Genomic DNA, 23,279 nt, shown 5'->3' with positions numbered 1-23,279 from the left:
TAGTTGGTCTTTAAGGTGCTACTGGAAGGATTTTTTTAATTTTAATCTTTTATTGATAAGTAGTTTTCTGTGTAGCCTCGTCACATGTGTTTCTTGTAAACAAATCAAGTCCAATTGTTCTTTTTTCAATATATGAAACACATTTGTCCTTTTTCGAGGAAGGTTCAAACCGTTACAATTCCAACTTAGAAGTTGCAGAGCCATCTTGCGGTTATTTACTTTCCCCTACTACTGCTCCGAGTAGATGTTCGTCGTCAGTCTGTGATTTCAGTCCAAATGATAAGTTTACAATATCTATTACTTCTTTTACTGCTGGGGTTGGTTCCTCTTCAACCACTCCTTTCAGAAGATCTTCCTCGTTGTCTTGTAGAAATTGATCCTTGTCACTCACTGATTTTATTCTTATTTTCCTTCCCTTATATTTAAAAGATAGGACTTGAGGAAATTCCCACCTGAAGGGTATTCTGTTCTTTCTCAGTAGGTCAACCAGGTCTTTGTAGTAAGTTCTTACAACCAAAATATACTTAGGTATGTCCTTAAAGATCTCCACAAAAAAAATTTCAATTTCCAAAGTTCTTTGAAAATGCAAATTCAGTATTTTATCTCTTTCTTCTTTTGATCTTAGAGTTATCAGACAGTCCCTTGGTTTCTTTCTGTTTTGTCTTCTGCCCAATCTAAAAGCAGCCACTATCTTGAATTCTTCCTTCTCAGGCTCCTGTTGCCAAAAGTCCAAAAATTCTTGACAATGGACAGGTTTACAGCATTAACACTCCCAAAGGTCTTGCCTACAATGGACAGGTTTACAGCATTAACACTCCCAAAGGTCTTGCTTCTCCCATAGGCGCAACAACTTTGGATCCAAAGCAGAAATTAGCCATGTTCTCTGACTCCTTTCTACAGCTGTCACAGGTTTGCCACAGCCTTGGATCCTAACAGAAATCAGGCATGGCTCTGACTTTCTGCCTTCCCAGCCTGCTGCCTTGCTTCACATAACTCAACACCCAACTCTGGCCTCATTCTTTTAACTAGCAGTGAGTTGAGGGAAGGGGGCTCACCCATTTGTCTTATGGCACAGAGCCACTTCCCTTGTTACCTTAGTGGCCCATACATAGAGGGACATTACCTCACCAAGAAGCTAGCCTGGCTGTGGCAGGAATTTAATCTGTGCTGGATCCAGGAATTAGAAGGGGGCTCACACATACAGCCTACCCCCTCCCCAACTAATTCCCAGGGGAATTAGATACTTGGTTTTCCACCAAATCAATGTCCTCCCAAGTGGCACCATGAAGCACCTGCCAAGGCCCTGCCCAGCTCCATGATTAATATTTATTTTACATTGAGGGTGGGGTTGTTTGGTGGAGGCTGCTTGCCCAGAAGCTGGTCTCTTGAGGTGGCAGAGCAGTTCTGGGTTTGCCTGCCAGTGTGCCTGCCATGCTCTGTGACGCCACTCACACTGTGTCCCTGCAATGACTGACAGGTGCTGATTGAGAGAGAGCCCATCCATGCCCTGACGGACACCGTGCGCCAAGATGCCATGTACATCGTGACACAACTCAGGTAGGGGCAAAACGATGCTGGGGGGGTTAAAATTCAGAGCTGCTCCCCTGACTGAGAGTGGAAGGGGGGATGTGCTGAGTGGGTCCTGGCCGAGACAGTAGCCCAAGCAGCCTCTGCATGGGCTCAGGCAGAGGGGAGGGGCCCCTGGCAACCTCAGAGGGAAGATGCTGGAGATCAAGCCTTCTACATGCCAGGCACGTGTCCTCAGAGCTGAGGGGTTCCCTCCCTTGCTACCATCCTTGACTGCAGCTGCAGGGTGCTTAGGAGCCCCAAGGTGCCTTTGTCGGACTGATGTGGACGTGAATTGAAGGATGTGACTCAGTCGACTTGAGCACAACCATCATTTCACCATTTGCTGCCGCAGATTAATCTCAGGTGTGTTTCTTTTTCCTCAGCAAACTGAAGCCTCCCCTTGAGGCAGAGAAGAAGACCAGTCTCCTCTGTGCCTCCTTCCAAAGCATGTTTTGCTTGGCCCCCTTGGAGCTCCTGGAAGGGCAAATTGCGGCAGATGAGCAGGCAGCCAGCGTCAAAGTAAGCCCTTCCCTTTGCCGTCTCACTTGCATTGCAACATAGTTTCCGGATGAGAACTGCCCTGGAATTTGCAATGAGCAGATGAGAGATCTGGCAAATCCCAACCAACTGTGCATGCAAATTTATGCACGTCTGTTTGCATGCCTCCACTTCCCATTGGCTGCTGCCATTGCATTCCCAGGGCTGAGCATGGTGCTTCTGGCCGTCATGCCCCAGGTGCTTATGGGGTGCGCCCCCCAGGCTCTGCCTTGCCTGGCCTCTTTGACTGATACTGCAGCTCCTTGAGCTGCCTGGCTTTTCACCCTGCTGGGTTTTGACCTTGTGCTGGCTTGGGGTGGTTTTGTAATGTTTTTGTACTGGTCGGCTTATTTTCTCTTTGTACCAATTGCTTTTAGCTGCATTTTACTGTTTAAAACTTGTCAGTAGTTGTCTGGCAGTGGCCACCAGCCCAATGGATGAAAGTGCTTGTGCTGAAGGAGCAGATCTCTCCCCACACAGGAAAGGGGCCTTCTGACAGCACCCTCTGGATGCGGCCCTGGCAGCATCTTGGCTGCCATTTTAGAACTTGGCATTTGGATCAATCTTCATTTCAAGGGCTCCTCATGGGTGCAGGACAGGAAACATGGGGAGCTGTGCTGCCCCACTGCATCTCCCCCCTCACGCCCGCCCATCCGCCACCAACACCAGAGCACACGAAACTGCTCCAGGCTCCATCAGTGAATTGAGAAGCTCCTTCTCTGTGCAGAATGGTCTCGATATGGCTGCTTTGTGGGTGGCATGGAGCTGCAGTGTGCTTATTGGGTGGGGAGAGGCCTGCTCCAGCTCTCTCGCCCTCCGTAGTCAAAGAGCTGGCAGAAAGGAGCCAACACCCAGACGCCCCTTACCTTTTCCTCCTCTACTCTGGCTAGTCCAGGCAGAGAAATGACTTCTTGGGATAATGACCAGGCCCCAACCCCATGTGGCAAGGGGGGTGGGTGTCAGTCAGGCTGTTTTATCTCTCTGGTGTGAGACTCCAGGGTCCTGAGGCTTCTACAAGGCTTGTGTTTCCTTTTGGAAATGAGGCACAGCAAAGTCTATGGCGTCTTTATGATTTGTTGTTGTTGTTTAGTCATTTAGTCGTGTCCGACTCTTCGTAACCCCATGGACCAGAGCACGCCAGGCACTCCTGTCTTCCACTGTGTCAGGGGTTCAGGAGCAGAGGCAAGGGCAAGGGAGGAAACAGAGAGCGAGGGGGAGGAGGCAGAAGAAAAGATGAGTGATGACGACGACCCGAGATCTCCGAGTCTTTCCAGTGAATCAGAAGATTCACAGAAAGGAGCACCAGTGGTCAGGGCAAGGGGGGAGCCTAGGGGGACACCCCAGGAAGATAGAGCCAGAGGGGACTCAGAGGAGAGCAGTTGGAAATCGGGACCAGCGTCACAGCCAGAGAGCAGGGAAGAGGAGGAGCGCCAGAGATCAAGCGCTGGCAGCTCGCAACAGGGGGGAGGGCACGAGTCAGGGGTGGCCACACCTCCATCGGGGAGCGAAGAAACGGTCAGACGGAAAGTGGAAGGTTGGGCGCGCGCGCCAAGTTCAAATGCACAGGAAAGTGACGCAGTAGGCAGCCAGGAAAGGGAGCCAGGTCCTAAAGCCCGGCGCAAGGAGACAGGGAGTTCCGGGGGGTCGGCGTCAGAAGAATCCCGGAAGGAAGAGACCCCGGGGGGCAGAGGGACCCAGAGGAGAGCAGTCAGGCGGAAAAGGTGGAGCAGGGCTAGGATATTAAGTTGGTGCACAAGGGGCGGAGACTCAGACGGAGCTTCGCCGATCTAGCCATTAGACGTAGAGTTGCACGCAGCAGCTTGGGAATGGAAACTGTAACTCAATAAAGACTTTTACTTAATGACCGCTGGCTAGCGTGATCCTCTGTGAGCTAGGATCTTGAAGCAGCTCTGACACACTGCCTCCCGCAGTCTGGTCAGACTCATGTTTGTAGCTTCGAGAACACTGTCCAACCACCTCGTCCTCCATCGTCCCCTTCTCCTTGTGCCCTCCATCTTCCCCAGCATCAGGGTCTTTTTCAGGGAGTCTTCTCTTCTCATGAGGTGGCCAAAGTATTGGAGCTTCAGCTTCAGGATCTGTCCTTCCAGTGAGCACTCAGGGCTGATTTCCTTCAGAATCGATTGGTTTGATCTTCTTGCAGTCCATGGGACTCTCAAGAGTCTCCTCCAGCACTATAATACATACATACATACATACATACATACATACATACATACATACATACCAGTGGCGTAGCGTGGGTTGTCAGCACCCGGGGCAAGGCAAGTAATTTGCGCCCCCTAACCCGTGGATTTGCGCCCCCTAACCCGTGGATTTGCACCCCCTAACCCGTGGATTTGCACCCCCTAACCCTAACCCCCAGATGTTGCGCCCGGTGCGGCCGGCCCCCCCTGCACCCCCCACGCTACGCCACTGATACATACATACTGGGACAACCATAGCTTTAACTATACAGACCTTTGTTGGCAAGGTGATGTCTCTGCTTTTTAAGATGCTGTCTAGGTTTATCATTGCTTTTCTCCCAAGAAGCAGGCGTCTTTTAATTTCGTGACTGCTGTCACCATCTGCAGTGATTATGGAACCCAACCAAGAAAGTAAAATCTCTTACTGCCTCCATTTCTTCCCCTTCTATCTTTATGATATATGGTTCATTTACCCATGTACACAACCTGAGCTCCAGAGGTCTTGCTTCTCCAGTAGGCGCAATAGCTTTGGATCCAAAACAGAAATCAGCCCTGCTCTCTGACTCCTTCCTACAGTTGTCACAGGCTTTGTCAGCAGCACATCACAACTCTGGGCTTATGTTCCCTGCTAACTACCTCTCTAGGCTTTGTTTCCTGAATGACCCACACTCAGGAAGCGATGACCAATTTGGCCTGGCTTGTATTGTTAACATAACCACTTTATCCAGGGGTTCAGTGCCGGGAACAGTTTAACCCCCCCAAGCCTGATTCATTCTGTTATTGTATCCAGGGATTTAGGATGTCTTGCACCCCACAAACTCTTAGCAAGGGGTAGGTAGGTAGGTAGATCACACAGAGAGAGAGACAGCCCCCATGCCTCTTTTCTGTTGGGCTGTGCAAGGTTAATGGCAGCTGCCTCTTTCTGCTCCAGGGGCTCTACTTCCAGACCATCAGCAGCTTTGAAGAAATGTTGCAGGCCCTGCTACTGGAAAACCGAAGCCCAAGTGAGCTGGAGCACATGATGGAGGTATGACTGAATGCAAAGGAATGCAATGGTGGCGAGGCAAGCAGCATGATCCTTTGCATGCTCATCAGCATGGGAGCTGGTGCCAGAGCCCCTCGCCTGCCCACCTCCCTGGGCAACAATGCTGTGGGTGTGCAGCTAGAGAGGGGGCAGCGGAAGGAGCTCTGGTGCCTTTGCCAAGTGCTAGCACCTCTCCTAGTTCTCAGGCTCTCTCCACTTAGGCCACACATCACAGGATGCCAAGCAGATCTCTGAAGGGGGGCAGGGGGTGTTCAGAGACATGTTTAGTGACATAAATCATTTGTTTTCTAAGATGCAGAGGTGACTGCTAATATGCAAACAGGAACAAACACACACCCAATTATTGGTTCTGCTAATTCTGCAAAATCTGACGGAAGAGAAGCGCTGTCTGCAACCTTCAACTTCAGTCCCAGACTTCAGCCAGGACACATTTCCTGAGTTTCCCCTTTGTCTTCCAGCTCATGGAGCCCTGGATGAAGGCAAAAGTCAACCATGTGCGAGAGAATGCTGTGGAGACAGCCATGAAGCTCTTGAAATTCGTCGCTACACATTTCCACTCAGACGTAAGTAACAGCAAAGTCTCCTTGGGCCCAGAATAGGCCTCTCTTCCTCACGTGCTCCTGGCCAGAAGCCCAGCAGGGACAGCCCTGGGGCAGCTGAGCCCCCTCCTCATTGCCCCCTTTGTCCACATATGGCACGGTGCCCCCTGGAGCCCATCACAGCGCCTGGCAGAGAGGGGCAGAGGAAACCTTGGCTCCCTAGGGAGGAAAAGAGGCCCAGGATGGTGCTGAGCTGTTTGCTCCAGCCTCGCGTGGCCTGAGGACTCTTCTGCCCCTCTTCAGTGGGGAATTGCAGGAGATGTTTCCACAGCGGTGGCTGCAGCATCCAGACAAACTTCCACCACTTTGGGTGTTCTGGAGAGCTAGCCCTCTTGCACGACCAGGACCGGACTTTTCTGTGGTGGCTCCCCAACTGTGGAATGCTCCTCCCCAGAGGCTCACCTGGCAACATCATGGCATGTCTTTACATGTCCTCTTTACCCAGGCCTTCGCCATTAAGCAATCTAAGGCCTGTTACATGTGGGTGGGTGCTATTATGATTATTTTATTATCATGCTGTGTATTATGATGCTCCGTATTATTATTTTTTATTATGCTGTGTAAATTAAGTTCTTAATATTGTACACTGCCCTGGGATCTTTGGATAAAGGGTGGTTTATAATTTGAATTAATAATAATAAGATGATGGTGATGGTGAAGATGATGATATGATGATAACTCAGGGCATTGGGAGAATCCATGAAGGCCTCTTTGGACTCTGCATGGGTTTGTGGAGGGGGGAGGTCAATGCTCCCCTCAAGCAGACACACTCAGACTCCCCTGGCATTTCTCCTGAGCACGCATGGCATTGATCCTGCCCAAGCTGCTTCCAGACATGTGTCCTGTGGCGGTTGGGTAGCCGCAGTGGGCATCCCAGTCCATGCACAACAGCAGACAGCACCACCTTGAAGCCCGGAGGGCGCCTTGCCAGCAGCTCCTTCCCTTCCCTTCTGTAAATCAGTTCTCAGGGGAATTCTGCAAGTTGGCTCATCTGACAGCTGTCCTGATTGCTCTGTGCAATGATCCGGTGCAGCGTATCAGTTCTTTTGCAGTGCAAGGAGTCAGTTGCCTCTATGAGGTCCTGCTGCGTCGGCAAGGTAAGACATGGGGGATCTGCTGCCACCACCACATCTTTTTAGCTGTGCTTCCTGAACTGCAGGGGGCTGGGCTTGATTGCCCTTGGCATTGCTCCCAATGCTACAATTCTGTGATTCTTTGCTGCTGTGCCCAGATAATGAGTGAGCCAGAGGCCACAGTTGCCCATCGCACCTGCAGGGGGTGAGGGGGTGTCAGCCGTGTCAGACTGATTTCTTAAAGGCCATCATTTGGGTCCAGTCCACATTTACATTGGTGTTTAGGGCACTAAATGACTCAGGCCCCAAATACCTGGAAGGCTGCCTCCTTCCAAGATGTTGCGTGGAGGGCGCCCTCTTGGTAGTTCCTCCACCTGCAGAAGCTGGAGGTTTGGCCTGGGAGAGGGTGTTCTGTGTGGCGGCCCCTAAATTGTGGAACTCCCTCCCTGCAAGGGTGTGCCTGCCTGGCATCTTCAATATGCAGCTTCTGGCAAATGCTGAAGTCGCTGCTGCCCAGAGTGGTCTCCTCCTTTTCCCTCTGTTCCTTCAATAGCGCTGAAGAAGAGCAAGCAGAAGAGGATGAGGTGGTCAGTGAGGAGGTACTCGAGGTCCCAGGAAGAGGATGGCTTTTCTTTTCTGATTCCAGAGAGCAGCTGGCACATGGCCATGGTATGGGACAGACAGCTCAGCCATGGTGGCTGGTTTCAGAATCCAGCTCTCCGTGTTACCCAGACAATTCCCCCAGCCCTAGCAAGTGTGTGTTGGGGCCTCTGCAAAAGCAGCAGGGGGCCTCTCAGGATGCATTGCCCCCTGCACAGCAGAGTAGGGACCGGGCACAGACACACAAACCCCTGTGGAGCCATGAGAGGGGGTCATGGTGGTGACAGCAGGGGTGCAAAGCCAGCATTAAAGACCACAAAAAATGTTGGACATGATCTCTGATCTACAGGAGGGAGGGCCCAACACCACAAGCCAGGTTCAGGTGGTGCCCTGCAGGTGCCCTGCACCTCACTCTCAGCAATGGAAATGGCCTCACAAGGTCCCAAGTGCCCCCCACAGGCTCCAGACCCCTCTGTGCATGGGCTCCAACTGAACCCCATGCCAGCCCCACCCCAATGGCATGGATCCCTGGTGGTGATGTGGCACTTGCCTGCAGCCAACAAAAACCACCATTTTGTCCTTGTGAGGGTCAGGGTGGGGGTTCACGTGGAGCAGCTGATGGGCAGGCACCTCCAGCTTTTCTGGACTATGATCTCTGATATAATAATACTCCAGCCTGGCCAAAATTTGCCCAGAACAAGAAGGTTCTGCTTGGTCCCTCTGACCATGTGGACCATCACCCAGCATCTCCCACCAGTCATGGACCTGTGCGACACCAAAATTCGGCTCCCCACACCACTTCTTGCCTTTCATTCTCCTGCAGCACCCCCAAGGCTCTTCACCCAGTGGCTGTGCTCCCCTAAATCCACCTCTTCTCCCACAGCCTCATACCTGCAGAGCAGCCATACTCCTCTCACTGCCTTCCCAAGGGGATGTAGATCTAGGCTTTTAAGAAGGGAACAATTATGCGTTTTTTATGGGATGTTTAAAATGAGAGCAAAGGGTGGTAAGGAAAAGGCGTCCACCATGAGCTGTTTGCTCCTGAAAGAAGGCCCCAAAGAGGCTGCCTTTATGCCAGGCTGGGCATTGTGGTCCCTCAGGCTCACTGTGGTCTGTCCTGCAATCTTCCATTTGCTACTCCCTGGTCCTCTCACCTGGAGATGCTGCTGGGGTTGAACCCAGGATGCTTCCAGAGCAGGGAGGGTTCCTGGTGGGTCCGGCCCACCATTTTACCTTTTACTCTCCCCCTGCTCTTTGCAGCACTGTGAGGACCACCTGTTCCCCTCTCAGCTGACAAACTTCCTGCTCGCCGTTCTGGATAATCTGAGAGGCTCCAGCGCTGAGCTGCTGAAGGCTGCAGAGGAAGTGCTCAATGCCGTTCTGAAGAACCACGCAATGAAGGTGGAAAGGGTGATTATGACTATCATTATAGATTTCTTTATACCCCACCTTTTCCCCTGATGAGACTCAAGGCAGCTTGCAGATAAAACCAAGAACAGCTAAAAATATAGAAAAATCAGTCATCAGAATGCAGAACGCTGATAGAAGTAAAACTCTGTGCATATATAAAGTCTTTTAAAACCATGCAAGTAATTACAATAAAAGCAGCATGGCACCAGCCCTTTCATTAAAGCAGTCAGTCCCCCAAAGCCTGTTGGAAAAAGAAGGTCTTCACCTGCTGGCAGAAGCACAACAAGGAGGGAGCCAGTCTGGCTTCTCTGGGGAGGGAGTTCCAAAATTGCCTGGGAGCCGCAACCACCAAGAAGGCCCTGTCCTGGAGGGTGGTGGGACCGAGAGAAGGACCTCCCCTGGAGACCTCAGAGCTCAGGCAGGTTTGCGTGAGGGGATTCCCCTTTTCAGATAGCCTGGAGCTAATGGTCAGAAGAGTCCCTCAGCCTGGGAGCCTCTGCTCCACCCTGCTGGCTCAGTGACTCCAACTGAGGAGCTAGAGCTGCCTTCCCTTTGCAAATGATGAACCCCACTGAGACACAAAAGCCAAAAATGGAGTGTGTGTGTTGAGGTCCCACATAAACCGAAGAGCATTTGCACCCCAACATCTCTGGCGCTGGCCAGAACGAGGAGCCTTGGCCTGACTCCTCCCCTGAGAGCCCAAGGGGCACCTGGGTTTGGGCCACACTTCACAGGGCGGAAGCGCTTCTCTTCTCCCAGGTGAAAGACATCGTGGGTGCCATCTACCTGTGTCTGCAGCAGCGCCAGCACTCTTGCTGGACCCGGAAGGTGGTGCTGAGGGCCTTGGGCTTCATGGTCCCTTACCACATGGAGGAGGTGATGCGGAGCTGCCTGTCCTTCTCAATACCTGTCAACAGGTAGGCTGCTTGATTCTCTGGGTAACCGTGGCTAGGCTGCCCCCCACAGCCATGCTCTGCTCCCTGCTGCTGCTCCTCCCAGGGGACGCCGCTGACTGATCCTGCATCCCGCGGGGCTGACTTCACAGGCACGCCAACGAGCTCTGGACAGTGATGGCTTCTGGCCCCCAGGTGGCCATCCAAGTCCTGCAGCTCCTGCTGAAGCACCTTCAGGTCAAGGATCCCCTGGAGAGCAACGAAGAAAGTGCCACCATGTCTCTGGCTGTGAGTAACGGGGCCTGGCCTGGCTGTGTCCCACCGACTGGCGGGTGGGAAGCTGGTCTTCTCTCTCTTGGGTGTGAGCACTGGCACTTGGAGACAGGCAACAGTGGCGTGAATGGCCTTGAGGGGACATGGCATGTTCCAGAAGAATCAGCTGCTGGGTGCAGAGGCCCAGTGAGGACAAGTGCCTGGCGCTCCTCTTCTGCAGGCCATGAACGTCATCTACGAGACCTTCCACATCCCAGGATACCGCAAGGCCTTGGCAGAGATGCACCTGCAGTTGTTCATCCCCTTGCTCAAGCAGGTCCTGTATGTGATGCAGCTGGACTTGCCCGACTCTTTGAAAGTCAGGCAGGAAATCCTCCTCAGAGAAAACACCAGCGCCCTCAGCTTCCAGAGGTACCTGACAGGATCCGTAAGGGAACCTTGGCCTGGCTGGTCCCCAGCAGGAAGCGGTGTGCGTCTGTTGTGGGGGGGGGGCAAGGAGGGTCCTGCCCTGCAGCAGGAAGAACGGGGGGGGGTGCAGGCAGGGGGGCCTGTGTGGTGCAGTATGACAGGAGGCCCTTCTGGCTGCTCCATGGAGGCCGCCCCCTCCAGCAGGCAGGAAAGAGCTGGTGCAACAAGTGGGTTGGGGCTCTTTGTGCGGAAAGCGGGAAGGAGGGGCCTTGGAGTCCACCTGCATGGACGTTTTCCTGCCTGTTCTCCGGTCGTTGCTAAATGCAGCGTCTCCTAGAAATGGGAAGAAGCCTCTTCCTTTGGACTTGGGAGCCGCAGGCAGGAGTGGCACTGGTGGAGTTCACTGGTGCCTGGAGGAGGCTTCTGGCTTTCTTTTCCTGCCACGTTCTGCTCAGAAATGGGGCAGCAGAGCTGGCTCCCAAGACGCTTTGCTGCATGAGGTGAAGGGCAAGGTGGCACCTTCCCCCAAGGCACATACAGAAGCCCATTGGATTGGCAGGCGGATCTCACTCCAGTGCTGGTGAAAGGACAGCATCTCCCACGCACTTGAGGGCTGAAGGCGAGCATGGCAGCTACAGGGCAGGCGATGTGGCCCTCACAGTCCCCTCCCCTCAGCCCCTGCCGCCTGAGGCACCTGCCTCTCTGCCTCATCACAGAGCCAGCCCCAAGGCAGTATCTTGTGGGAGGAGAGTTTGGGGGAGTTCTGGGGAGATCTGACTCCTGGTGGTCCCTTGCAGAACTTCGGTGGAGATCATGAAGAACCTCTTCTCTGTGGCTGGAGACTGGGCCGTCTATGCCTGCATCGAGTTCCAGCAGGGATGGATGGTGCTGAGCACCCCGGATCGCTTCTTGCAAGGCACTCGCCTAATGGCCAGGTGAGGGGAAGCCCTTCCCAGGCCTCCTTCCTGGGGGGTGCAGGTCCCCCTCGTCTCCGCTGCCTTTGCTCCTCCTCCCCACTTTGGCCCTCCCCAGAGATCCTGCCTTCTCCACTTGTCGCCTGAGCAGGGCCATGACCGAGTGCGACAGCCCCCAGATCCCCGGCATCTTTGGGGAAGCGGCGCTCATCCTCAACAGCGAGGAGGACGAGATGAAAAAGATGACTGCGCTGGCTCTCGTCATCGAGGTGAGGCGGTGCCAGGGGGTCAGAGGGGCAGCTGCCAGCTGGATTCTTCCTCCCACCCCTCAGGTCAGGGCAAGCGGAGGGCTGGGGAAAGGGGTTTCTCACAAGGACGGCCCTGGAGCCCAGGGCAGTGGGGGGGGGGCTTCACTGAGTCGTTTCTCGCCTCCTCTCAGGCTGCCTCTTGGCGTCTCTGTGGGAGGGGGTCCCATCAGGGCTTGGGGGTCCTTCCGCTCAGCCTTCCCTCCTGCCTCTCAGTTCCTCAAAAGCCCATCCGCTGTCAAGATGATGAACCGCTTCAGCCTCCGAGACCACCTGGAGGAAGGATCAGCAGCCGCCAACCCCGTCATCAAGCAGCTGTGCCTGAAGGGGCTTGGCAGCTTTGTCTTCCAGCCGGCAAAGGTGAGGGAGGGCCCAGGAAGCAGCTGGAGCTTGGAGGGCCCCAGGGGCTGGAGAGCGGCCTCATGCTCTGCCCCCCACAACAGGGCTTCCATTTGGGCCTCTCGTGCTCAGCTCAGGTGAGGCTCCCTCTGGGACACAGCCTCCTGGAGGGAGGGAGGGAGGGAGGTAGCCTCTTCCAAGAGGGGGTGGCCAAGCAGGGGCCCTTTGCCCCTAACCCCCAGGCCGAAGAGAGATCCTGAACAAGCACCAGGGAGAAGGAGCAGCCAGTGTCCTGCCAGCCTCTTTCCAGCGCAGCTGCAGCAGACTCTGGGGGCATGGGGGGGGTTCATCTTTTAGCCAGGAAAGCCCTCTCAGATGAGGAGTCAGCAGGACTCCCCCAAAAACCTCCTCCGCTCCTTCAAAGCCTTTGCTTCCTGCATCACCCGGCCCCTGGTGGGTGGGGGTCTCCCTGCCTTCACTCACTCTCCTCCCCACCCGCATCTTGGTGCTCTGCCAAGGCAATAAATACTTCTGGTCAGGACAAAGCTGGGGTGGGAGAGGAAGCAGTTGGGAGGCTGCCTGAGCAAGCGGGGGTGCTTGACACCCCTCACAGATGTGGCTGGTGTGAGCGGTGGATGCTGAGCCCCCCCCCCAGTCCCTCCACTCTCTCTCCCCCCCTCAGGTCAAGGTTCTCCGTGAGGAGCTGCCCACCCTGATTGGCTCCGTCTTCAGTGGCCGCGAACAAGACATCCTGCAGGGCCTGCAGGACATCATGACTGCCATCTACGAGATGGACGGCCAGGGGATCGGGCCCCTCTGCATGGACCTGGCCCTTAACGTGCGCTCCTTTTTCGAAGATGTGAGTGGGGGACGTTTGGGGAAGGAGGATGTTTGCAAAGGCGCAAGGCCAGGCAGCCAGCGCCTCGAGGGTCAGCCATGAGGGCCCCTGGCCTCCAGGGAGGGGGTGGGCCTGCCTCTTCTCCTCTGGCCACTGGCCTTTGCTGCTGCTTAGACACCCAGTAGAGAGCAGAGAAGGGAGCCTGGAGGCAGAGACGCTTTCCCCTGAGTGCCTGGACAGGTTCAAATCTTTTTGAGAAATGTTGTTTTCACTAATATCTTCATTTTTGTGCACACTTTTGCCCAAAGTATTCATTTTGAAAACATTGGTTGGAGAATTTCATCACATAACTTGAATATATGTGAACTTCAAAGGATGGTTCTGTTCTCACATTGCTTCAGAAAGTGTTGATTTGATTGATTTGGCTTCAGGTGCAAGCCAAAATGCCTTTCTCTTCCGCCCCGATCCCAGTGGCCTCTGGTTAAACAGTGCTGGAGAAGGCACAGTGCCCCCAAGAGCTGGGGGGCGAGAAGCACCTGTCACCCAGTGCCCCCCCCCCAGACACACCTTCCTGCATCTCCACCCTGTGTTGCGCAGCTGTCCTGGCCCTGACCTGGGTGCCTCTTGTGCGCCTTGGTGTTCCCCCTCCCAGGAGCGAGGCCCCGTCCGTGCAGCATCCATCTCCCTGTTTGGGCAGCTGGTGATGAAGGCCAAAGAAGCAGACAAGCCTCTCCTGAGGAAAGAAGTCCTCTACAGCCTCCTTTCTCTGCTGCTCCACCTGAAGGACCGAGACGGCACAGTAGCCATGGCAAGTAGCCTCAGTGCCCCCGAGGGCGGGAGCCCAGCCCTTTCCTCAGATCTGCAAGGCCAGCGCTCTGGGGTCATGGACACCTGCTTTGCATGCAGAAGATGCTTTGCCTGGCAGCATCTGCAGGGAAGGCTGAGCAAGACCCCTGCCTGGAGCCAGGAGAGCCATTGCTGCCAGTCAGTGTGGGCAGCACTGAGCTAGGCAGACTTGATGGTCTGACTCACTGAAAGGCAGCTTTTGGGAAACTGCTCCCCTTACATCGTGAGCAGTTACAGATGGGTAGCCGTGTTGGTCTGCCATAGTCCAAATAAAAAAATTCCTTCCTGTAGCACCTTAAAGACCAACTAAGTTAGTTCTTGGTATAAGCTTTCGTGTGCATGCACACGAAAGCTTATACCAAGAACTAACTTAGTTGGTCTTTAAGGTGCTACAGGAAGGAATTTTTTTATCGTGAGCAGTGGAGGACTGATTGACACTCGTCATTTAATAATGCATTATTAAAATGTGACACCAGAGGGCGATGCAGAGCAGTGAGCCTCTGACAATGGGAAACTCCTTTTTAAAAAATTTTTATTAACATATAAAACACATACATATACATTTACACAATACACATACACAACACACTACCTTATTTTCATAACATAAAACATACCTACATTACTCTATATACTACCTACCTATACTGTACATATCAACATACCTACACACCTACCCCACACGGACACCCACCAAGTGACTTGACTTCCAGCCATTCTTGTTACGCTACTTTATTTTTCCATCTAGCTTAAACGCATTTCATTATTTCTTTAATCTCTTCTTCTATCTTGACTTTACTCTCCTTTCACTCTAATCATTTTCTGGATTCACTCAATATCTGTCAGATATTCATGACAATGGGAAACTCCTATTAAGCTTTATAGACATTTTAATTTAAGACGTTTAGAGCATCAATGTAGATCCAGCTGGAATCTCCCTTTGAGGTCGAGGGGAAAGGGCACCACTCCACAGGGCAGACCCCACCCAGAGGGTCCCAGACTCTATCCCTGCTGCCTCCCAGCATTTTCTGCTAAGGCCACTACCTGAAACCTCGGAGAGAGCTGCTGGTCCGTGCGGACAGTCCTGGGCTGGTGACTTGGCCATGGTGAGCTAGCGCTCTTTCTTCCTAGCAGCTCTCCTGACCAAGCAGCCTGAATCTGGGCAGCCAACAGGGAGGGGAGCAGAGAGGGAAGGAGATACCGGCTGCTGGCAAAGTGGGGGGAGCCGTCCTCTGAAGCATCTCTTTGGATCAAGTGCAGCTGCCTCTCCTCCTCCCTGGGTGACCCCCCTGGCTTTCCCTCTGCTTGCAGAGCTGCAAATTGACCCTCCTGCACTGCGGGGTCTTCCTCGGGTGGGCCCACCTGAAGCTGATGTTCCGGAGCCTAGCCTGGGATGACGCCCGGAACTGCGTGGTGAATGTGTGGAAATACCTGGTCAGTGGGGCACCGAGTCTGAGGTTTGGTTTTTCAGAGATAGATACAAAATTATTGGCATTCATGTGTCTCCATGCCCCCATCTGGACACATTTTTCTCATCCTCCATAATGACCCCCATCATGCTCAGCAGCCCCCTCTCAGCTTCCCAGCCTTTTTTATTTCCTCCCTGTCAATGTCTCTGAAGCTGCCCCCAGTGCGGCCGCATCCTTGAATTGGCCTCCAGAGCCCCAGTCTTCTGCTGCTGTGAGCGAAGGAGATGCACAGCTTTGGGGCTGGAGGGCAGCTGCTCTTTTTCTTGCAGAGGACAAACACAGGAGAGAAAAAGGATCCTTCCCTTCCCACAGGTGCTCCCACCCAGATAACAGGAGGTTTCCAGATTAAGAGCTTGGCAAGCTGTGATGTTGGGCATAGGAACCAATTCCTAGGGGCTGAGGGGTCTTTGCCCCCCCGAAACTATTTGAGGGGGCTGGGCCTTCCCAAAGTTAATGGGCATTGCCCTTCAAATGGTTTGGGCGCACCATGTCATGTGGTTGATTATGCAGGGCGGGACTTTCCTGCCCCCCCCCATATTTTATTGAGGTTGGCACCCCTGCTGTCAGATGTGGCTCTGCTGTAAATATCAGCCCATCATTTATCTGTTTGATTTCCAAGCTGCCCCACTTCATTGATGAGAACAGGGCCTTCTCTGCAGTGGCTCCCCGTCTGTGGAATGCTCTCCCCAGGGAAGTTCGCCTGGTGCCTTCATTATACACCTTTAGGCTCCAGGCAAAAGTGTTCCTTTTTAACCAGGCCTTTGGTTGAATTGATTGACATCCTATGCCCTTTTAAATGTGGCTGTTTTTTGGAGGGGTGTTACTGGGTTGTTTTTATTTTAATTATATAAATTGTGGTTTTTATGTTGATCTTTTATGTGAACTGCCCTGAGACCTCCGGGTATAGGGTGGTATATAAATTCTCATCATCATCATCCCAGGACACTTGGACCAGGCAGGCAATTGAGAATGGGAAGCCTCTGGCCCCAGCAGGGGGTGGGGTTTGAGGCCAATTCAAGGACACAGCCGCACCAGAGCATCTCTGGCACAGATTTTGGGACTGGTGTGGGGGACCGCTGGCCCTCAAGATGCCGCTGAGCTACAATTCCCATCCTCCCTGGCGTTGGCCATGTTTGGTGGGGCTGATGGGAGTTGTAGTTCAGCAGCATCTGCAGGGCCAGGGCTTCCCTTGTGTGATGCAGTAGGCCCAGCCCTGCCTCTCACCAGGGAGAGAAAAGAGCTGCTTGCTTGGGAGTCTCTGCTTCCCCATGCCCTGCAAATGGCCGGCCAGCCTCCCTAAAGGTGCACCTGGCTGCTGGGGTTGCAGCACCAAGGGGCCACGTCCTGAAAAGGCCCTTGTTGTGTTTCCGCCTTGGTTGCGCTGCTTGCTTAAGGAGCAGCAAAGGCTTGTCAATAATCATTCTTTATTAAATGTATATATCCCCCTTTGCCCGCGGATCAGAGGGCAGGTTAACCTGCCTGTAGGAACAGACTCAAAATTGAGGAGGAATCAAAGCAGCCTCCGCAATCCATGCCAGCCTTTTCTGTCTCTGCAGATGAGGAACCACCACGATGACATCCACGTTTTCATATCCCAGGCCTTGGGATACCTGCATCACCCCCAGGTGGAAATAAGTCATGCAGCCGCCCGATTCACAGGTGAGCAGAGAACAATGCTCCTCTCCCCTTCTGGGAAATAGGCCTACTCTGAGTTAGCACTTCTGCCAATGCAGCTGGATGCCCAATTGCCCCCATAAACCTTCACTATTGGGCATTTTGTGGCTGAAGAAAGGGAGCACAATGCAGTGTGCTGGACTCCCTGCAGGATGTGTGGCATCCCTGGGGGTGACAGCCCAGCCAGTAACAAGGAGCCCAGGAGATAGGCAGTGGGTGGGCTCTTGCCTTCACCCCCACGAGGGGGGGGGGAGCAGAATCAGAGCCGCCAGGAGCCTCAGGCCTCCTGACATTGCCTCACCTCCACCGACATGGCCTCCCCTCTTTCTGAGACCCCTTTCCCAATGTTTATTGCCTCATCTGTGAATGAGCCGCACAAGGATGAATAAGCCTTTGCATTTGAAATGGTGCCTTCAGACTTGGGTGTGGGTTTGGGCTTGTAGATCTCTCCGCTTGCAAACCAGCAGAGTCAAGCCTAAACCGCCTCTGTTCCTCTTTGTGTAGGTCACACTCTCAACTACTACAGCTCTGAGCTGTCAAAAAACCTTGAGCAGGAGGACATTGTCTACCTGAACAAAGGTAAGGGGGGAGGGGTGCCCTTCCGCTTTGCGCACTTTGGGGAGGAAGGCCTTCTGGTGCAGGCCCAGAGCTACAGAGGCAATGCCCGCCCCCTCCACCAGGCATGAAACAACCCATCGCTTTAGGCGTCTTGCGGAGGCCTCTTTCTTGTGTGTCCAGCCTCTCCCTGACCCGTCAGATTTGACCCTGTTGTTCCTGCAGTCCAGCTTCTCTCCGCTTTTATAGTCATGTTTCACTGGTTGGTATGACGTTGTGTTTCTGCTCTATTATCTTTATCTTGTATTTTTTCATGTGATTGAGGGACTTTTAAAAGTCAAACGACTTAGAAATGCCTTAGATATTGTTGGGCTCACAGCTCCCATCCTCTGGGCCAGAGCAGCATCTGATGCCCCCCACCCCATCTCCGTCTCCAGGGGAAGGAAAGCCCCTGTAGCTGGTTTGGGGTTAGATGGCCAGGGCTCTGCCTCCTGCCCCAAGAGCCAGAACCCGAGTCCCTCTGGCCACCTCAGTAGCAGCTGAGAGTCAGGATGGGCCCCCTCAATGCCTAGCCCCATGGATCCGCTGTGAAAGCTCCACTGGAGGGAGGCAGTGGAGGATCAAGCAGCCTCTGCCTCCCTGTGCAACCCAGAGGCCACCGTGAGGGTTGTGGAAGGGGTTCTCCGGTGGCTGGGGCTGCTCCTGCTCCCAGGACTGTGTCCAGAGCGAGGGCTTCGTGAGGCTGACCCTCTCCATGGGTTTCTATAGGACTGCAATCCTAGCCGGGGTGAGCAACATCACCGTGACTGGTGGCGGCCAGGCCTTGTTGGAACCGCCTTGTGACCAGCACACCTGCTTTGCTCTAGTTTTCCAGGAGTTTGAGTCCAGCCCAGATCCCATCATGGTGCACTTTGCAAAAACGTACCGGGTGGTTTTGCAGAAGCTGTCAGTGAAGCGGAGGTGAGCTGTGAGGCAGGCGGGTGGGTGGGTGCCCTCGGGCGCCAAAGACACCTTGGCCAACAGAATGGGGAGTGTTCGGGGGAAAGTGGAGACGTTGGTGGTGCCAAGGGATGAGCAGGATGCGTAGTGGGGGTGCCTGTGCAAGGGAGCAAGGGGGGCAGAGGAATGGGTGCAAGGCCAGGGACAGAAGGCCAGTGGAGGGAGGAGAGGGGCAGGGAGGAGCGAGGCTGACCAGGGCCACAGGACCAGCCGTCCGCAAGTAGCCAGAGGATGGGAAAGGTGCCTGGAGAAGCAAAGACTGAAGTGCCATCTACCCTTCCTCCCCTCCAGGCTGTCAGGTGCTGGAGAGAAGAGCACTCCAGAGACCAAGGGCAGCTCTGCAGGTGAGACACAGCCAGCTCAGCTTCAGCAGCCTCTTCTGCGGGTTCCATCCCTCCTTGGCACAGTCACAGGCCTAGAAAAAACCCAGACTCACCCCTCCTCCCTCTATAACACCCCTGGTTGCTTCTTTGCAGGACAGTGACCACCAGGCACTTGGCGCTCTCCTCTGTCCCCTTTTCAAGAGGGCAAGAGGCTTCTGCGGAGTAGGTGGATCGGGCCCAGGCCCAAGTCCTGCTCTTCTCACCATCACCTTGGCGGGGGGGGGGGGCGCTCCCTAATGAGGCAATGTGGGAGTGCCTGCCTGGCTGGGGGAAAGCTGAGCTGCTGTGTGGCTAGAAGTGCTGGGAAGTGGGCAGACTGAGGTTAACCCCTTGGGTCTCTCTCACTCTCACACCCCAAAGGGAAACTGCTCAGCGAGTGTGACAGCAGAGCGCCCAGCCCAATGTTGCTGCCACCAGAATCGCCAACGCCACGCCCCCCACTGCTGGAAGGGACTGCATTTCTGGGCTTGGAAAGTCCCAGGAGAGCCAAGCGCAGCATCACCCAGCGAGGTATTGCTGGCGGGGGGGGGGGTTGGGGGCTGGCTCAGACATGCCTCAGCCTCCAGGGCAGGGAGGGCCAGAGGACAGTGTTCAAGTGGCCCTTGCTTGCTTTGGGTTCCAGTCTTCCTTACTCCTTCTCCTAGAACACAGGATGGTCAAGGGGACTCTTCATGCCAATGCTGCCCACTTTGCCCCATTACAGGGAAGCAGCCCACCGAGTCCAGCCGAGGAGACCGAAGGTATTCAGCTGAGGCCCCGGCTGGGATCTCCACTCCTTCCAGAAGGACCGCCAGTGGTGGGAGGATGCAGAGCCCTCAGCATGCAGGTGCCCACCTGAGCCAGGTGGACGGTCAACCATAAAGGTATCGCTTTAGGACAGTCTCTAGGCCAAGTGTGCTGGGCCTTCCCTGGACTGATGACATTGGGGCACCTGTGGGCAAAGAGCACCCAAAGGAGCCATGCCATGTCAGAGCAGAATAATAATAATAATAATAATAATAATAATAATAATAATAATAATTTATTTATATCCCGCCCTCCCCAGCCGAAGCCGGGCTCAGAGCGGCTAACAACAGTAAAAATGATACAACATTCTAAAATCATTTTGTCAGAGTTGCTTCAAGATCCTAGCTCACAGAGGATCACGCTAGCCAGCGGTCATTAAGTAAAAGTCTTTATTGAGTTACAGTTTCCATTCCCAAGCTGCTGCGTGCAACTCTACGTCTAATGGCTAGATCGGCGAAGCTCCGTCTGAGTCTCCGCCCCTTGTGCACCAACTTAATATCCTAGCCCTGCTCCACCTTTTCCGCCTGACTGCTCTCCTCTGGGTCCCTCTGCCCCCCGGGGTCTCTTCCTTCCGGGATTCTTCTGACGCCGACCCCCCGGAACTCCCTGTCTCCTTGCGCCGGGCTTTAGGACCTGGCTCCCTTTCCTGGCTGCCTACTGCGTCACTTTCCTGTGCATTTGGACTTGGCGCGCGCGCCCAACCTTCCACTTTCCGTCTGACCGTTTCTTCGCTCCCCGATGGAGGTGTGGCCACTCCTGACTCGTGCCCTCCCCCCTGTTGCGAGCTGCCAGCGCTTGATCTCTGGCGCTCTTCCTCTTCCCTGCTCTCTGGCGGTGACGCTGGTCCCGATTTCCAACTGCTCTCCTCTGAGTCCCCTCTGGCTCTATCTTCCTGGGGTGTCCCCCTAGGCTCCCCCCTTGCCCTGGCCACTGGTGCTCCTTTCTGTGAATCTTCTGATTCACTGGAAAGACTCGGAGATCTCGGGTCGTCGTCATCACTCATCTTTTCTTCTGCCTCCTCCCCCTCGCTCTCTGTTTCCTCCCTTGCCCTTGCCTCTGCTCCTGAACCCCTGACACATTTCATTATAAAATCAGTTCAAATCAGATTAATGGCAACCATTGGGCTAGAGTTCTGTGAGGATTGCCAAAAGAGGGGGTCAGGCTGTGTCCTGGCCAAAGGCCTGGTGGAACAGCTCTGTCTTGCAGGCCCTGCGGAAAGATGTCAAGTCCCGCAGGGCCCTGGTCTCTTGTGACAGAGTGTTCCACCAGATCGGGGCCACGACCGAAAAGGCCCTGGCTCTGGTTGAGGCCAGCCTAACCTCCCTGTGGCCTGGGACCTCCAAGATGTTTTTGTTTGAAGACCGTAAGCTCCTCCGTGGGACGTACCAGGAGAGGCGGTCCCGTAGGTACGAGGGTCCTAGGCCGTATAGGGCTTTAAAGGTTAAAACCAGCGTCTGAGCAGAGCCAGCCCACCTTCCCTCCTTCCGCCAAGGAGTCTAGCCAAAGAAATTAGCAGAAGGCTCTTCTATTTAGAAATGGGGAATGCAGAATATTTCCAGTTGCAGCAGCTGACTGAAACCAAAATGACTGATATTTTAAGCAGCTCCTGATATTCACTGCCCACCTGCTTCCCCCTTCAGCCTCAGCCCCTCTGAACAGACTGGGGCCCATGTTTAACCTTTAGGTTTGCAACTGATGGAGGGTGTCCAGCCAGTGAATGACAGTCAAGGGCCTCAGGCAGGAGAAAAAGGCACAAGCTTTTCCCAGCGTCCCAAGACAGGGTGTCGACCATATGGCCAAAGCACTTGGTCCGAAACTCCCATCCCTTGATGCAGCCCCAGTGCATGCACACACCAGCCCTCTTTCAGCCCTGTGGGGGGTGGGGGAGTGGCAGGGTAAAAATAATAAAGTTGTAGTAGTAGTACGCAGGCCAGGTCCTGACATCTGTCTTTTTCAGGCTGCTTGGAGGCACCTGCTGAAGAGGGTCTCCCCCACCTTGTGCTCCAAGGACCCCCGCAAGGGCCCTGGCTGCTGCCCTGTCCGCAGGTGACAGCAGGGCTGCTCCATGATGTGCCGGAGTCAAGGCCATGCTCCTGCCACTGCCCTTGGTCTATTGTGACTTCATGGACCCTCTTGGGCGCCCACCCAGCACCCTCACGTACCAGCTGGGTGACCGGCCGGGCCAGGCTCTGAAAGGAGCCCCTTCCCTGACGCCAGTCAGAGAAGGCGCAAAGGGCACAGAAGTGGGACTTCTTACCATGGACCTACATCTTCCATACTTGGGAAACACCTTTGGAGCAGAACAGGGCCGTCCCAGTTCTGCACTGAGCCCTCATGGATCAAGCTGCTGTGGCAGTGCTGCCTCCTGCTCCTCTGGAACGCAGGTCTCCTTCCCAGTGGCACCAGCAACCTCCCGCACAAAAGCACCACCACAGAGGGCTGCTGCAGTCACAGCTGGGGGGGGAGCCTCCTGGATGCAGTGGGCAGGATGCGGGCATCCCTCTCCCTGCACTGCTTCCCAGAGACCCTCCCTGAATCGCAAAAGGAACGAGCCTCTGAAAACAAATCTGGCAGGGAATTCTTAAGAGACGACTCCACATGGACATCACAGGCGTGAAGGATTGTGGGCAAGGACTGAGGAGGGCAGGCCCAGCCAGAGCACAGGCCTAGACTTCAGCAGCAGTCCAGAAGTGGGCAGCCTTTGGCACCAGGAAGGCCGCCAGGCCCAGCTGCAGCGCCGGATCTAAGAGCAGCAGGAGAGGGAAGAGGCTTTGGGGGACCCAGCTGCTGCGTAGAAATCACAGTGCCATTGCCAGCCCCCACCCACAAGAGCGGCCTGCCCTGAAGCTTCCCCCCCCCCCAATACTGGACGGCGTCTGACTGGCACACAGGGCAAGGAACGGTTTGGTGGCCTGGCAGGACCGGAGTTTGAAGTTGCTCTGTGAGTTGGGTTGAGGGTTCCCTGGGACTGTGAGGCAAGATCTAAATGTTAAAAATAAATCAATATGCACGAATCTGGCTGGGCAGCAGCCATTTCTCCACCACAGGGCAGGTGAGCCTGGCCAGGACTGCTTCCCCAGAACCATTTGCGGGAGACCCTGCCTGAGGGGCACCCGGAAAGCCTGGCCACAGCAGCGCCAAGGGACCCCCTCCTCTGCCCCCCTCCTTCCTAGCTGGGACTCAAAGACCCTCCCCAGCAGCTCACCTCCTGCCTTGGAGTCCCAGACCCTGCTTCTGACAGCAGAGCCACCCCCCCCCCCAACGCTTCAATGGCTCCAACAACGGGGAAGTCTCCAAACAAGCTGGGCTAGGGGAGCTCCCACTGCCTCCCCTTTTGGAAGCAGGAAAAGGTGCATTCCCTCTTTGCTGAAATGCCCAACTGGGGACACCCCCCCAAAAAACCCCCAGGAAATGAACACCCATCCAAATCTCTTTGCATAGGTGTTTGCCTTCTGGGTTGGGGGGCACCGCCCAAAAGGTGGTCCAGGAGGACATATCCAGGGAGCTTTGTGGTTGGTGGGAGAGGGACCCCTGCCCCCCCAACTCCAAAGAGACTTAGC

At 54.5% G+C, this 23,279-nt stretch overlaps 1 protein-coding gene across 5 annotated transcripts in view; it reads left to right on the top strand.

The window, feature by feature from the left end:
• Positions 1-19,890, top strand: part of LOC308594847 (maestro heat-like repeat family member 5) — a 62,363-nt gene extending 42,473 nt beyond the window's left edge. For 2 of the 5 annotated variants that reach the window (XM_081208291.1, XM_081208294.1), the window contains 22 exons: positions 1,478-1,557; positions 1,953-2,088; positions 5,242-5,337; positions 5,814-5,918; positions 6,916-7,051; positions 7,581-7,696; positions 8,888-9,037; positions 9,797-9,954; positions 10,083-10,218; positions 10,424-10,614; positions 11,409-11,546; positions 11,677-11,794; positions 12,047-12,190; positions 12,852-13,028; positions 13,660-13,815; positions 15,165-15,287; positions 16,879-16,981; positions 17,501-17,575; positions 18,418-18,511; positions 18,842-18,894; positions 19,294-19,443; positions 19,637-19,889. In XM_081208291.1, the coding sequence (XP_081064417.1) occupies positions 1,478-1,557; positions 1,953-2,088; positions 5,242-5,337; positions 5,814-5,918; positions 6,916-7,051; positions 7,581-7,696; positions 8,888-9,037; positions 9,797-9,954; positions 10,083-10,218; positions 10,424-10,614; positions 11,409-11,546; positions 11,677-11,794; positions 12,047-12,190; positions 12,852-13,028; positions 13,660-13,815; positions 15,165-15,287; positions 16,879-16,981; positions 17,501-17,575; positions 18,418-18,511; positions 18,842-18,894; positions 19,294-19,443; positions 19,637-19,794 (2,793 nt within the window). In that variant the 3' untranslated portion in view covers positions 19,795-19,889. Of the gene's footprint in view, positions 1-1,477; positions 1,558-1,952; positions 2,089-5,241; positions 5,338-5,813; positions 5,919-6,915; positions 7,052-7,580; positions 7,697-8,887; positions 9,038-9,796; positions 9,955-10,082; positions 10,219-10,423; positions 10,615-11,408; positions 11,547-11,676; positions 11,795-12,046; positions 12,191-12,851; positions 13,029-13,659; positions 13,816-15,164; positions 15,288-16,878; positions 16,982-17,500; positions 17,576-18,417; positions 18,512-18,841; positions 18,895-19,293; positions 19,444-19,636 lie in introns of all 5 variants that reach the window. The other 3 variants (XM_081208292.1, XM_081208295.1, XM_081208293.1) reach the window with 3 other exon arrangements.
• The last annotated feature ends 3,389 nt before the right edge of the window (positions 19,891-23,279 follow it).

The sequence above is a fragment of the Podarcis bocagei genome (assembly GCF_964188305.1).
Source record: "Podarcis bocagei genome assembly, chromosome: 9".
NCBI classification, from domain to species: Eukaryota; Metazoa; Chordata; class Lepidosauria; order Squamata; family Lacertidae; genus Podarcis; species Podarcis bocagei.
This window is presented reverse-complemented; position numbering and strand designations above follow the sequence as displayed.